At 37.2% G+C, this 15,279-nt stretch overlaps 1 protein-coding gene across 1 annotated transcript; it reads left to right on the top strand.

Annotated features, from left to right (window-relative positions):
- Window positions 1-1,129: 1,129 nt before the first annotated feature.
- Window positions 1,130-11,467, top strand: SAP30L (SAP30 like). The gene is made up of 4 exons (XM_026696654.2): window positions 1,130-2,006; window positions 5,634-5,756; window positions 6,899-6,997; window positions 7,087-11,467. The coding sequence occupies exons 1-4, from the start codon at window positions 1,821-1,823 to the stop codon at window positions 7,210-7,212; spliced, it is 534 nt and encodes a 177-aa protein (XP_026552439.1). The 5' UTR covers window positions 1,130-1,820; the 3' UTR covers window positions 7,213-11,467.
- The last annotated feature ends 3,812 nt before the right edge of the window (window positions 11,468-15,279 follow it).

Genomic DNA, 15,279 nt, shown 5'->3' with positions numbered 1-15,279 from the left:
CTAGACACATCTTCAATAGACTAATCCAGCTTGTGCAATGGGGTCCCAAATGCCTACACCTCAAAAAGTATTCAGGGCTGAAAAATTGTAAGGTAAAAACTTCCAGAGATCTATGTCTACGGAGTCTCAGTCATCCAGGTCATGGTTGTTCCAAAGGTGCTTTTTCAAGAGACAACTATGGTAGACTTTATGGTTTTTTTCTTTGAAGACATTTCGCTTCTCATCCAAGAAGCTTCTTCAGCTCTTACTGGAAAGTGCGGAATGGAAGGATTTACATTCCTTGCAGACAGCTGGAGGCTTAGAGATTCAGTCAGAGCTGAAGAACCTTTTTGGATGAGAAGCAAAATGTCTTCAAAGACAAACCAGAAAGCCCAGTTGCCTCTTGAAAAAGCACCTTTGGAACTTCCAGAGATCCATCTGTTCTTCGTTTGTTTCTCACAAGAATTTGAATCACTGGATCTTAGCCTCAAAAATCCGTAAGAGCTGAGATCTGGACGTCCAACTACCTCTTGCAATTGAGTCTCTGAGGGTTACAGGAAGCTCTCGGCCTTCATTTTACCCGGGTTCAAGAGGCGGTCCATGCCGCCGCGCACCTTCCCTCTACCCTACTAGTTTCCCAGGTTCTTTTCTCTTTTCCTCCGCGGGATCTCGCCGCTGCCCCTTCCCCGGTAACGCTGCACTCTGATCCTCCGGAGGGAACGCTCTATTAGTTTGCAGCAACCAGACACGCAAAGCGGTCCGAGCAGGACCCAAAGCATTCCTGGTGAAAAGTCCACTTCAACAGCGTCGCCCAAGCGCCGCGAGGCAGCTCCGCCTTTGAGGTGCACAAGAGCCGCTGGTTTTCGAACGTTCACCGTCCCCCGCCCCGCCCTCTTGGCTAACGGCTTCCCGTGTGTCGCCGCCGAAGTTGGCTCCGAAGCTCAGGAGCTGCCCGTCCACCAACCTCCGAACTCTCCCAGCCCGTTCCCGAGCACGGACTTCAAACGCTCTCCGGCTGCCTCCCCTCGCGCAGGAAGGAGCCTATCGGCACGAGCAGCTACCTCGGCCAATACCTGGTCTGAGCGGGAGCTGAAGCCCCGCCTCTCGAGCTGCGCTAACCACTGGCTGCCCGGGGACGGGACTTCCGCTCGGAGGCGAAAGAGGCGGAGCGGGCAGGTTTTGTGTTTGAGGGAGTGGGAAAGAGACGAGCGAGGCGGGTGAGGGAGCGAGTGGGTTGCGGGCGTTGGGCTCCGTGGCCTGGTGGCCTCTCCGGCGGAGCGACAGGTCGTGTCCGCCTGACGAGTTCCGCGGAAGGGGCCGGCAGCTGGGCACAGCCACTCGTACCGGGCTGCCGGCTCCGGGGGCTGTGACCTAGGCAGTCGAAGGGACGCGGTCCTCGGCCGGCTGCCAGAGGGGGGTCGGGAGGCCGTGAGGAGACGAGAAGACGGACCCTCCTTGCTTTCGCCACCTCTCGGAGGAGTTGCTTGCGAGGCTGGGGTCCCCAGCGGGTCGGGGCAGGCGGAGCGCGTCCGCGGGCTGAAGCGGGAAAGCGATTCCTCGGGGGAGGCGAGGGAAGCCGCCACCACGAAGGACCGCTTCCGGGGCCCCTGGGCGGGATGGCGGCGTGAGGGGCTCCTCGGGGCCCCTGGGAAGGCCGCCCGGTGGAGGCGGCGGGCGAAGCCAGCGTTGCTTTGACGGCTACCCTCCAGATGTTTCCTTAAAAGCCCGCCAAGTCCAGGGTGGGATAGGCCGGGCGGAGAGGGAAGGGAAGGGCGGAGGTTGGCGAGCCCAAAGGCTGGCGAAGTTGGCCTTTCGTCGACCGAGGCCGGCGGGAGGCTGCGATGAATGGTTTCAGCACAGAGGAAGATAGCCGGGATGGTCCTCCTACCACCCCTTTTTACGGACAAAGTTGTTGCCTCATCGACGACGGGGATCGTTGTGTCCGCCCGGCTGGCAATGCCTCCTTCAGCAAGAGGATCCAAAAGAGCATCTCTCAGAAAAAGCTGAAACTGGATATTGACAAAAGTGTAAGTGGCAACCGCAGAAGCTTTACCACTGCAGGCTTCTCTATCTGCAATTGTGCACCGAATCTGTCTCGTCTGTTGTTATAGTAGCGCTGCTGTACTACACCGCTCAAATTGTAGAGTTTTTGGTTTTTTTTCAATCAGATGCTGCTGGGCTGCTGTGAATTCCCAGCGTCAGCAAAGCAGTATTTCCCTATGCTGAGAAAACGTGATAGGAACAATCTGAATGATGCAGCATTAAAATGAAAGTATGTTGGTTTATGATCCTACTAAAGAAGCCAGTGCAAATAGAGATATGCCTGACACGGCACCACCATTAAAACCCTATTATATTTTTAGGGAATTGTGTTTTTTTTTTACAGAGCAAAATAATTGTCTTACATATAAATGTAATAGCAATAGTACCAAAGTTAATCTCTTTTTCATTCAGTGACAAAAATAGCACAAAGCCACAGCAGGTGGCAGCATCTAGCTAGTTTGGACAAAGCTAAGCAGGACTGAGAATGATAAATATTTGAATGGGAGACTATCTGGAAATTCTAGGGTTGCGTGATAATAAAAAGACTTCGTGGGAAAAGGAAATACAAGCGTCATATTGTTAGGGGGGAAGTACATGGATTATGGCTGTTTAACTGTACTTAAAAGTATGTATGATACATCAGAAAGAATTGAGAAAGGCAAGTTTGTAGTAAATAGCTAAAATAAAAAAAGCTGTACCCAATTCTGATTTTTGTGGAGGGGGGAGAATGTTGATATCATTCTCTATAAAAATATACTAGAAGCATGCTAGAGATCCGTTATTTATGACTTGTAATTTAAGAATAGAAAAAATAGTTGCTTTGTAATCAGTAGCCATATAGTGATGTATCTGCTATCTGATATTACAGGTGCTAATATTAAAAAAGAACTTAATATATGTATTTTTAAGTTAACCAATAAAATGTCCAGCTAAATAGTTCAAAATGTTTTATTTATTAGATGTATAAGCTGCTTTTCATTTTCAGGGTAATGCACAGATGTGCTTCTGTATAAAAGGGTAGACTAAAACCAAAGTCTCTTGACATATTAATTGATGTACTATACTGTTAGTAGTCTTAAAATAATTCACTTAAAAACTGTCAAATCTCCAGCAGTGAACTGCAGTCAAATGAAAACAGCAAGCATGTTTCTTGGCTAGCATCAAACAAATTAATGTGCTGCCAACCAATTGTTACTGTGCCATCTGTCACATTGGTCATTTTAAACTGAGACATCATACGTGGCACTAGTAATGATTGTATTCATCCAGATTATATATTAGGATTTGTCTATAAAGCATAATCCAAATTAAACTTGTCTTCATTGAGAAATTAAAGGAGGAATGGAAGGAATTTTTTCTAGGTCTCTTTTAATGTACTTTACTTAAACCTTCTAAATTAAAACTTGCAATGAGATTACAGTTACTTCCAGGTATTTTCTCCTTCACATCACATAAAAAATCCATAAAGTATCAGTGGATATCTAGTAAGACTGTTTCTTTTACCTATTAAATTAGTCTATAGTTAATGCTTTTAACCGAATCAAATATAATGTGAAGAATAAACTTTAATTATTTCATTTCTTTCAGCATTACTTCAGCACAATTACTGCCAAAAAAATATGAAAGCATTAGTAGAAAAAGTTAACTGTGAGCTAGTTTTCTGAGGAGAAAGAAATATATCCAAAATAGTCATAGTTAATTGTCTACCAAATCAGTTATTTTAATTAAGCTAATAATCATTTCATTAGTATACTAACTGTAAGACTCCAGAAATAGGGTTTGTGACTAGAAGTTTCTGCTGCATCATTCAATCCCTTTCATGCATACAGCAACTACCATCTTATAATTCTGCAATATTCTGCCAAGTTCATAAACCTATTACTAAAACTCTCATGTCTGTGACCTATCATTGGGTGAAGCAGTACATCATAGGTCAAAATGCTTTGAACCAAGATACTTCAAATGAGCAATTTGGCAAATTTTATAAAGCATTTTATCACCTAAAATTATCAAGCATTTTATGATGCAATACAACATGTCATAAAGCATATCCCGTAATCAACTCCTAATGTTTGATTGCACTATACAGCTCAACATGGTTTCTTTTCAAGGCAGATATATCTCTGAATGTCTCCCTGACTTTTAAAAAGATTGTTCAGCTATATAAGAAGCTCTGCCATTGTTGAAGGCAATAAGGAATCTGGTAAAGTATCTGTGAAATGATGCCCCAAGGGGTCACAGGTTGTCTACTAAGTGTGTATTAATGTGTGTATAAGAGAAAAAGATAGCATAAATCAGGAGCAATCAGATTCCTTTATCAGTGGACAGTGATCCCTGGGGAGTGTTGATTGGTTTATTTATTAGTTTATACCCTAACTTAATCAAACAGCTCTTGACAGCTTATAGGAAGTGTCCAACCTAGATCTAATAATAACTGGAATTTGTCACAGTTCAGTACTGAATAGCAATACTGTCATCCCCAACTTTTTCTGCCCCCCCCCCCCCAGTTTTTTTCATAATAGTTCCTCATTGTTGGGGGAAGTGCTTGTTAATTCTATTAAATTCTAACACACTTGATTTTTTTTACTTGAAAATTTATTTTTAAGGGTTTTCATGATTATTAGCAGGTTGCCCACAGCAAGCTGAGATTAAAAAAAAATGAAAACGTGTTTTATAACGTACAGTGTACTTTTCTTCTCTTTCTTGTATGAATATTATTACAGGCAAAAAATATTTGTATTTATTTATTCATATCCTGCCTTCATTATTTTTACAAATAACTCAAGGGGGTAAGCTTATCCAACACATCTTCTCCTATTTTCACCACAACAACTCTGTGCGGTTAGTTGGGCTGAAAAAGTATAATTGCTCAAAGTCATTCAACTGGCTTTCATGCCACTTGCATTTTGATGTCAGGATATATTATTTGTGCACACAGACCTACAAAATACACAGTTACCCCACAGGAAGGACTTTAACATTAAAAACCAAATTCAACTGTTCAGTGTTCAGTTTTACATTGTAGCCCACAGTTTTAAACATATTTACTTACTACCCCAATAAATCCGTTTTTAAAACAGCCTTTTTACTAAACTTGAAGAAAGCAGATGAGCAAAAAAAGGGTTTCTGGAAGACTTAATTTGGCAAGTAGCCCTTTTTCCCAAGGGTGGGATCAGACAGGATTAAGTCATCTAGCTGCCTGGACAGCTGAGCAGCGCTGCGTGCAGGGAAGCAGCATTTGAAAAACTACTTTTTGTCTGCTTTTTCAATTGCAGCAGTGCCTCACAAGGCAACTGAGGTTGAAAAATCAGGAAATAAAGGTCAGGTAAGAGCCCGGGCGGGCGGGTGGGCCAAAGCAGCAGCAGCCATAGAACCGGTTCTATGTCTGCTGCTCTTCAGAGGTACCGGTTCTACAGAGCCGGACAGAACTGGTAGAATCCCATCCCTGCTTCTGCCATACCTTTTTGATGTGCAATGGCTCTTAAATGAACCTATGAAAACCTTTTTCAAAAAGCTCAAATTTGTGGTACTGAAAGTTCTCAGATTTTCTTTTTATCGTTCTCTTTGCTTTTGTAAGGATTGTGCTATTCAATATTTTTCTTTAATTTTAGGTAAGACACCTATATATATGTGATTTCCACAAGAACTTCATTCAAAGTGTCCGAAATAAAAGGAAAAGGAAAACCAGTGATGATGGGGGAGATTCTCCGGAGCATGAAATAGATGTTCCAGAGGTGATTTATGTAATAAAATTGAGATTTACTGTTTAGATTGTATTTATATTTTTGTAAGTTTAATTACACTTCCTAAAAGTAGTATAATAACATGTATTTATTAAGATTGTATTCCAGTCATTAGTGCTCAGAATTTTCTTATTCATACAGTTTTAAACTTATAAATCACATTGGGGAAGTATATCTTTTTTCCATATCACAAACTTTGTGAATATTGCAAATCAAGAATTCAGAAGGGCTCACAGTTTTTTGGTCACAATTCAGGCCTGAATTAAGACACCTAGAAAGTGGAACAACTTTGGATACAGCAGATTAAAACTATCTTGATACTGTTTCTGAAGTGCTTTAACTTTCCACTGGTTATCAGTTCAAGAACAGCCACAGCAACTTTCTGCCATTTTCTATCTTGCCTTATAGAAGAACCCTATGTTTATCACATTGGTGATCATTACAATATCTTGAATAAACATGTAGAGTTTGTGCAAGTCCTTACTTTTATTTATCCTGAATCTCTCCTCAGCATCTACCTTTCATCTGCATTATGCTCTACATCGTGGACCTCTAGCAAGTCTTCTTTCTTTGCTTATTTAATATCACAAATCACTTAATCTGATTGTCCTTTTCTCATAATTTTCAGTTCTACCATCTTTTGAGGTATTAACATATTGTACAAATATCTGCTTTCATTCTCTAAGTTCGTAGCTTTCAAAATTCTGAAGAAAAACTTAACAAAAATACTAATATGTTGAAAACATGTTATATGTTATATACATGTTATATACCTGTAATCATCTACACATTTCCTAATGCAAGTAACTGTTTAAGAATTTAAGAAGCAAGGTTTGCCATATCTTGCTTTTGCTGCATAGGTTTTTTAGGAATACAGTGCTTTTAAAGAACAAATGTTTTGAAGCATATTATAGCACTAAAGTTGCCCCTGCAATTTCTTAAAACTTCTGCATTGTTTTCCTGGGGTCACATGACTATCCTATCACATAACCCTGGGAAACGATGAACATATATAACTTTATATAGATTGTAAAGAAGCTTTTCGCTATTAAAATGCAATGCATTGTAGAGGGTTAATTGTTTTCAGTTATCAGTTAAACTAAATATATATTTTCATTGTGCCCCTTTTCTAGGTTGATTTGTTTCAGCTTCAGGTAAACACTTTGCGCCGTTACAAAAGACATTACAAATTACAAACCAGACCTGGTCTCAATAAAGCTCAGTTGGCAGAAGTAAGTCAGTGAAGACTTTATGATTTCCACATGTATGTTCCTTCTGCTAGGAAAATATTTCTATTTAAAAAAATATTTGTTTTTTTCAGACTGTCAGTCGTCACTTCAGGAACATCCCAGTGAATGAAAAAGAAACTCTTGCTTACTTTATCTACATGGTAAAAAGCAACAAGAGCAGATTGGATCAGAAAACAGAAAGCAGTAAACTGGAATGAAAGTTAGGTAGACTATGGATTCAAACAAGTGTAATATTTTTTAAAAAAGCAGGTGCATTATAAATACTTTTTTAAAAAAGTAAGATTTTTGTGTAAATTAAAATATACATAAGAAAGCAAAATTTGATCCCCATATTATAATACTTAATTTCAGAATGTGTATGAAAACCTCTGCAGTTTCAAAGCATGATCTCTAACCTGAAGGAAAGATCAAAAGAAACTCAAGATCCCCAAAGCAATGACTGTTTAAGAAATTGACTTACGTTGCAGATTGTAACATAAACCATGCATGAGTTTGGCATTCTTGAATAGAATCCTATCATACTCACCTAGTATTGAAAGGCACAGATAAAGTAAAACTTCTAAATTCTGATTTAAAACACCTCTGCTCACCACACGCACTACATAAAATTACTTGTTTTGAGACTAAACATTTCAGATTTTCATGGGTGCTAAACATTTCTAATCTTAGTGTTTTTGCATATATATTGTTTTTTACATTGAAACATAGAAATTGGCCAGCATAACTCATTTATTAATATTTATTAGAGTGTTATGACTTCACACATTCTAATGTGTTGAATATTTCAATACTTCTGTTTTTCAAACAAACTATTGAATAGAGAGGTATTGCTACAGATTCAGACTATTTGCTGATTTTTTTAAGGTTGGATACACACATCACACACACACACACACACACAAATATTTGAAGCTAAAAATAATTTCAAGTTGCTATGAGCTCTTTGTAAGCAATTGGAATCTCAGTCTGGTCCTAATGAGGCTACAAAGCAAACACTTTACAGTAATAGTTAATAAACTTGGCAATGGCATCAATTTATCTTCATTTTGGTAGTGAGAACAAATGTCATGTTGGACCATATATTTGTCCTAGGTATCATGTTTTAAAATGCAGAGTAACTATAAGGTTCTTGCTGTCTGCCCACAGTTCAGAACCTGATAATCAGTGTGCACACACAAAGCTTGTTCTTCATTTACTTATGTGAGGAAGGTAACATAGTCTAAATGGTTCTTCCTATAAGTCCAGATCTGTTTGAACATCTCTTTTGGTCTCTTACTCCCATATTTTGCTATGCCAAAAGACAAATACATTTCAAAATATCCTTTCGACTACCTTATATAGTAAATATTCTGGATAAGGTTGACATTATTCAGCAGTTGTCTCGGGCATAGAACTACACTTCATCAGCAGTTTTCACATTGCATTTAGTATTAATATTGAATTAAGGACCTCTAAGTTCTTTCCTGCTGTCCTAAAAACATTTTAAAAATTTGTCCAAATAAAAATAAAGTGTGTTTTATAAGATGCTAAGGGACAAAGTTTTGGTAGGTTTTTTTCCAAAATTTAATGATGTGAAAACCTAAAATGCACATCTCAGCAAATGCAAAAGTTCATGTATATAGCCATGTTGTATTTGTACTGCAAATAGATCACCAATTTATGTTACTCCAATTAACTGAATGGCACTTTAAAAGTTGATATTTTCATCTACTTCAGTTACAACATAAGATATGTCTTTTTAATGCACATTTTAAATTTAAAAACACATGGCTATATAATGAAAACAACTAAAGTATTTTAGACTGCTAGTTTGCATTTTAAACTATTAAACAAATAGTCCCACTGCTTCCTTCACTGAAAGGCTAAACCAGAAATCAAATATTTTAAATGGTTTTTATAACTGAACGTGTAATAAAACTGTATTTGAATATTTGTAACTTCAGAATATTCACATTAAAAATACAATGACCATGACATATTTTCTCAATAGACTGGCATCCTATGACAACTTTCTAGATCTAGATCAAAAGGGTAAACCTTTTAGTTTTATATTGTATGGGCTTGTAATGCAAATAACAAAGTTTCAGCAACTAAATTACTACTAAAAATGCAACAACTATCTGTTTACACGAGCAATCTGTTCAATAGTTGCTTTGAAGATCAGATTTTAAGTAAAGTATTTTCCTAAATCACCTAACAAGGTTTGCTGTCATACTTTATTAAATCAAAAATAATTATGAGGAAATTGAGGACTTTCATGTAAGATGTGAAGAATAACTGAAATTAGAATCCTTGAAACATGTTTTTTAGATATCTTTATTTGCCTTACTCTCAGCTTGACCAAGTATTGTACAAATGTCTTGGCACAAGGAAAGGGCCATTAGTTTTTCATGACATTTAGTACTAGAGGCTAATTTTAACAACAACATATAATTTTGTGTGTGTGTTGCCTGTGATTCTTGAACATCTAGTATTGCATCACCAAAAACACCATCATGCAGTTCAAAATAATGGCAAATTATGCTGCATGCCATTTAAGGAAACTTTCAAATTCCTAGTGGTTTTAATAAAACCTTGATCATCATTTTGAGCTTCAGAGGATTTGAATCCTAAGACAATATCTAACATTAGTTTATGTGAAAAAAGAGTCAGATTGGCATGTTTATTCATAGAAACTGGTGGGTGGTATTTTATTGACTCTTGTTAAACATCAATTTTACATTGGATTTAAGCTATTATATAATAAACTTTGGCCTGGGAGTGACTTCCCACATTGTCTAGTAGTTGTAGATAATACTGCTGACTACAGCAATACTGAATAAAACTCACTCAAAACCAAAGGCCTTCAAACCCACTGAAAGCTAGCAGAAGATCTATAATTGTTAAATGGGCTTTGCATCAGAGCTGAAGAGTTTTAATATGGCACATCTTCTAGAATGAGGTTAACTTCATCAAAGATGGTTGTCCTCTGTGCATTAGTTATAGTTGTAACGATAGTAGTTATAGCACAAGAAATTTTGTTTATCCCTTGAATGAAGGAAAGAGCAAAGGGAAGGGGAAGTACAATGACAATTAGTACTGGAACAACATTTTTATGAATTCCTGGTGCAAGGTGCAGTTGAGTGTTTTGGAGAATGTCTCAGTCTGGTGGTTTAGCTTCCAAGTGTGATTCTGTAATGTAAATGTTACATATCAGATTCCTACATTAAATTTAATGTTTTCTCTTGCGAGTAATGCCATAAATTATGGTTGAAAAGAAGAGGCTTCAGTGTACTTACAGAATGCTGTAAATTTGCCACCTGACAGATTTGCCAATAAAAATTTCCTGTGAGGATCAGGAAAACACCTTAAAGCCAAAGTAGTCCAGAGCAAGAATATTTTTCATACTTTGATAAAAGAATAAAAAGAGCAAGTTGTATTCAAGAAACAAAGCAGCTGGTGACTTGTTTGAGAGACGATTTATGAAGCAGTATTCAAATTTTTTAATATGTAAATTAGCCAAATACACTATTGAGGGTAGGGAGGGAGAGACTGGGAACTTTGCACTTTATCTTGTGTTGATAAATCGTAATGTAAATAAAATGGAAACTCTTGATATTATTAAAGAAAACATTTTGATAAAGTTGTTGTTCTAAGGGAAAGTGTTGTAAACAGCACACTACTGTCACTTCACCCTGTGCATTAAGATGAGGGATAGCTGCTTACAAAAGAAGCCTTTCAGTGCTACCGGATTATTTAAAGGGCCCTGCTATGAAAGCATAAGATATCGACGTTCCTTCATTTGTGCTACCTACCAGGCTGTACGTGCATGATTTTTTTCTCTTTCAAATATGTAATGATGCAGGGTAATTCTTTTACATAATTTATCCAATTTCATTTATTCATCACTTAATGAGGTGTTAAATTTTTAAAACTTTGATAAGGAAAGGGGCTCAGGCCTTAAACTCAAAATTTTCAATTAAGTAGGAGTTATTAAATGTTTAGCAATATCTTTTTTTTCTGCAGTTGATTTCTTTTGTACAGTTTTCAAGCAGAGGCTTACGTAGAAATCGCCATATATTACATTGCCCTCATTCTCTCTGCTTTGTCCTGCTGAATATTAAAAAAAATTAAATACACATTGACAAATGTGTTTTATTCCCTTTTGACATCTAACAGCACAACCTTACCATGAAAAAATGAACTTTCTTTATTCCTCATTCATTCTTGTGGATCTTCATGGCTAGTCTTGATCCTTAAGGCAAATGTTTTGGGTGAACCTTAATTTTAATTGTAAACTATAACAGTGTATCCTGAAGCAATCTGGTAAACTTATAGTGCAACTGTAGAGTTCTTTTCTCCAAGATGTATAGCTTGCATCCTTCCTTCCACTGTGTATAATAGTTAAATCTTTTACTGTTGGGAAAAATTATAAATGCCTGAATTTCTAATAAATGATGAGTTCAACAATCAGTTGTATTACTTTCTATTGATTTTGAATAACTGTACGAGACAGAACTAAAAACTCTAGAGCCAGAGCCATTAGACAAATTATACAGGCTCTTGTCATGATTAATATGAACTTTAATCATATCTGCATCTTCCATGTGATAGATTAAGCAGAACAAATTCCAAACTTCTTATTTCAAATTACATTTCAGTAATTAACAGAGCTTTGATATTTTGAATGAATTATTAAATTACTGCATTATTGCTTTGTTAGTGGGTAGAAATGAACCCAGTAATTTGATGATATAAAGGGAGGCAATGGTACTCTACCTCATTGACAGACTGTTATTGCATTGAAGCTCATGCATTGAACAGTTTAATCCTTTTTTTCCTTCCTTTCAAACATAAAAATTTTTCAGAAACTACCTGAACAAGTCCCTGCTATTTTCTTGGAAAAGTTTTTCAGAAGCAGTTTGCCATTACCTGTTTCCCAGGGCTGAGAGAAAGTGATTAGCCTAGCCACAGAGCTGGCTTTGTGCCCGAGAGAGACCTAAAATACAGTCTCCTGGTTTCTAGCCTGATGCCTCAACCATTACACCAAACATACACTCTCTTTAACATTACGGTAGTAGTGAGAATAGTTTTGAGTGTAATATCTCACTTTTATACCAGGTAATAATTTAATTATTACCTAAAGTAGTTACAATTATTTCCAGTGACTGACAACATAACACAAGGTGAGGAATATCAAATATTTGATGAAATTCACTGGGTGATGGAGAAGCATTAATGACATTCAGTTACAATGGCGCTGAAAAAAGTGACATGATGCTTCCGGTTTGAGTTCCTTCGGCGACAGACAGAAATCCGTGATCATGCGCGGTTTCAATCTGGGCTAGCCGCTGGAGTGCCCCGAGCTGATTGGTTTCAGGGCTAAGCCACCCCGTAGAGGTAGTGAAGAGGGGGGGAGACTGCCAGCAGGGTTGAGGAGAACCGCATCTCTCCTCCTCACCTGGCCATTACTCCCTTTCCCGAAGACGGTTGCAGCGGTGGTCAGAAATGGCCAGGAGGAAGATAAGAAGATAAGTGAAAGTTTTGGCTGACCGGGTTAAATTGCAAAAGCTAAGGTACCCTGGAATTTAAATTTACAAAAAAAATAACATCGCTCCCAAAGAAGAGTCGGAAACAGCGAAGGAAAGTGAAAAGGAAATGGTTTGGTTCTTTTTTTCTTCTCTCCCTCTTCCTGTACTGACAACTAAGAGACTTAAATAAGAAATCGGAAAAATCCGCTTTGACATCAACAGGCAATTAAGTTGAAAATAAAACAAAATGTCAAAGGGATAATAAAGATTTCTGGACACTAAAAATTTTTTTCATAAGCAGGAAGGGAGAGAAAAAGAATAAGGGCAGGATCTGGAAAAGGGGAGGAGGCTGCCTGGAATTAAAAAGAATCTACAGTAAAACTTCAACAAGACTTCTAAAAGATACATTTTAACTGAAACTTTGTAACTAAACAGTAGAACCCCAGGAAGAGAAAGTGAAAAAAAAGAGCAAAAAGAAACAGTTTGCGTGTACTTGGATTACCTGGTGATCTTTGGATTCTTGGTTATTGCATTTGAATGACTAAAATTAATCGGGTGGTTGTTTAAAAATTTATACAATGGCACTACTGAATGAATTGAAAATGGAACTTTAAAAGTATAAAGAAGATGCACAAGAAGGGAGAGGTTCTTTTGGCTTCGTTTTTCAGTTCTTAGAAATGGAGATTTGGAACTATGAGAAACAACAAGAAACGTCTGCAAAACAAGAAGACTGGGACAAAGAAGAAGCCATCTTTAATGAACAAGTAATTCTATGTGGGGAAGAAAAAGGAAAGGGGGGAAAGAGAATGGAGAATTTAAGACTTAAAAAAACAACCAAAGAAAAGAAAAATAATTCGAAAAATAAGTATAATGCTGGAAAGCAACAGAAAAGGGGAACACAGAAGAGAGAAATAGAGGTAGAGAGACAAGGGGGTAAAAAGGGGAGAGAGAAGAAGAGAGGGAAGAAGGAAAGGAAAAGAAGTTACAAAGGACCAGAACAAGATATAGAGAAACAGGACCTATTTAGAGATAATGGGTGAAAATTTAACTGAAAAAGGGATTCTGTAAAGGTACATAAGATTGTATTGTTATATTAGTAATAGAAATAACTTTAGAAAATTGGAAACAATGTATGATTAAAATGAGGGATAAAATAGTTCATGTAATTTAGTGAAATGTTTGTTAAGAGAAATAAAATAAATGAGAAAATTGAATTTGGAAGGGACGGGAACATTTTAATTAGTTAATGTTTTATAAAATATAAGTGAAGGGGGGGATTAATTATGGAAAGCTTAGAATTGTTCCCATGATAGTATGATATTTAATTGAAAAGTAATGTTAAAGAAGTTAAGATTTTAATGAATATTAACATTGATATTGAATTGAATTGGAATGGAATGTGTTGTTTTAATTACATATATTTTTTTCTTTTTTTAAGAATATAGTGTGTATTTTAAGAATGTACCAAGCAGAATCTGAATGGAAGTTATGTATTATATTGAATGTTATAACTTTAGGGTATATATTGAAGCCTAAATAAGCGTTAAATGGATAAACTTAAAAGATATAAAGGCGTCATACTCCAATCAGTAACTACAGGAAAAACTTTGTTTAAAGAGAAAAGATAATAGATAATTGAAAGAGGACAGACAAAAAATATAAATATAATGATTTGAATTGAGACAAGATAATTAAAATAAAATTGAGAAAATTAAAAGAGGGAAGAAGCTATGCAGAAAATGTGAAACAGTAATAAGATATGGAATAGAACATAAAAATTAGCATGAAATTGAATTTTTGTCTGTACGAAGAAATGTAACCCAGGATTACGCTTCTTTCAAAAAAGATCTTTCATTTGTATTTTCTTTGTGAAAACTCAAATAAAATTTACAAAAAAAAAAGTGACATGACCATTTTTCACACTTAAAGACTGATGTAGCATCCCCTTGGTCACGCAATCAAAATGTAGATGATTGGCAGCTGGTTCATATTTATAATGGTTGCACCATCCTGAAATCATGTGATTGCCTTTTGCAAATTTCTGACAAGCAAAATCAATGGGGAAGCCAGTTTCATTTAACCATGATTTTACTTAACAACTGTATTGATTCAGTTAACAACTGTGGCAAGCAAGGTCGTAAAGTGGGGCAAAACTCACTTAAAAATGTCTCACTTAGCAATAGAAATTTTGGACTCAATTGTAGCTTAAAGTCAAGGACTACTGCTTGCCATAAAGAGAGAACAGGAATTGATACCGCCTTGAGTGCCTTTTAAGTCAGGGGTATCAAACATGCAGCCCGCAGCCCAGATCCAGCCCATGATTGGTCCAGAGTTGTCCTGCGGGGTTGTCCCAGACATGGCGAGGAACCGGCTTATGCCATCCCACCCAGTCAACCATGACAACCAGGCCATGCCCACCCCGGATTCCCAAGGACAAATAAAATCCTGATACAGCCCACGATGGGATCGAATTTGACACCTAAGTTAAGATAATGACCGTGTTCAGACAATACAATTGCTTGAATTATCTTTCCTGAGCAATCTATTTATCCCTGTGCGCCAGCCATATATGATCAATTCAGTCAGGAAGTGGCCATTTTATGAATCCCTCAATAATAAAAAAAATCTATATCATGTCACACAGATAATAAAACAGTGTTTAAAAGCTATTATTCAAAACATTGGATATAACCAGTGTGTCATTGAGATTCAGGTTCAGGACTCAGATTCTGAACCTGAAGAATCTGCTTCAAC

This window comes from Pseudonaja textilis, chromosome 2 (genome assembly GCF_049901715.1).
Source record: "Pseudonaja textilis isolate UNSWEBS1 chromosome 2, rPseTex1.2, whole genome shotgun sequence".
Classification (NCBI taxonomy): domain Eukaryota; kingdom Metazoa; phylum Chordata; class Lepidosauria; order Squamata; family Elapidae; genus Pseudonaja; species Pseudonaja textilis.
The sequence above is the reverse complement of the archived record's forward strand: the minus strand, read 5'-3'. Positions and strand labels throughout refer to the sequence as shown.

Coding starts and splice junctions, on each gene's coding strand:
- SAP30L (XM_026696654.2), top strand. CDS start 1,821: ATGAATGGTTTCAGCACAGAGGAAGATAGCCGGGATGGTCCTCCTACC. Junction 2,007..5,633: donor AACTGGATATTGACAAAAGT/GTAAGTGGCAAC, acceptor CTTTAATTTTAG/GTAAGACACCTATATATATG. Junction 6,998..7,086: donor ATAAAGCTCAGTTGGCAGAA/GTAAGTCAGTGA, acceptor TGTTTTTTTCAG/ACTGTCAGTCGTCACTTCAG.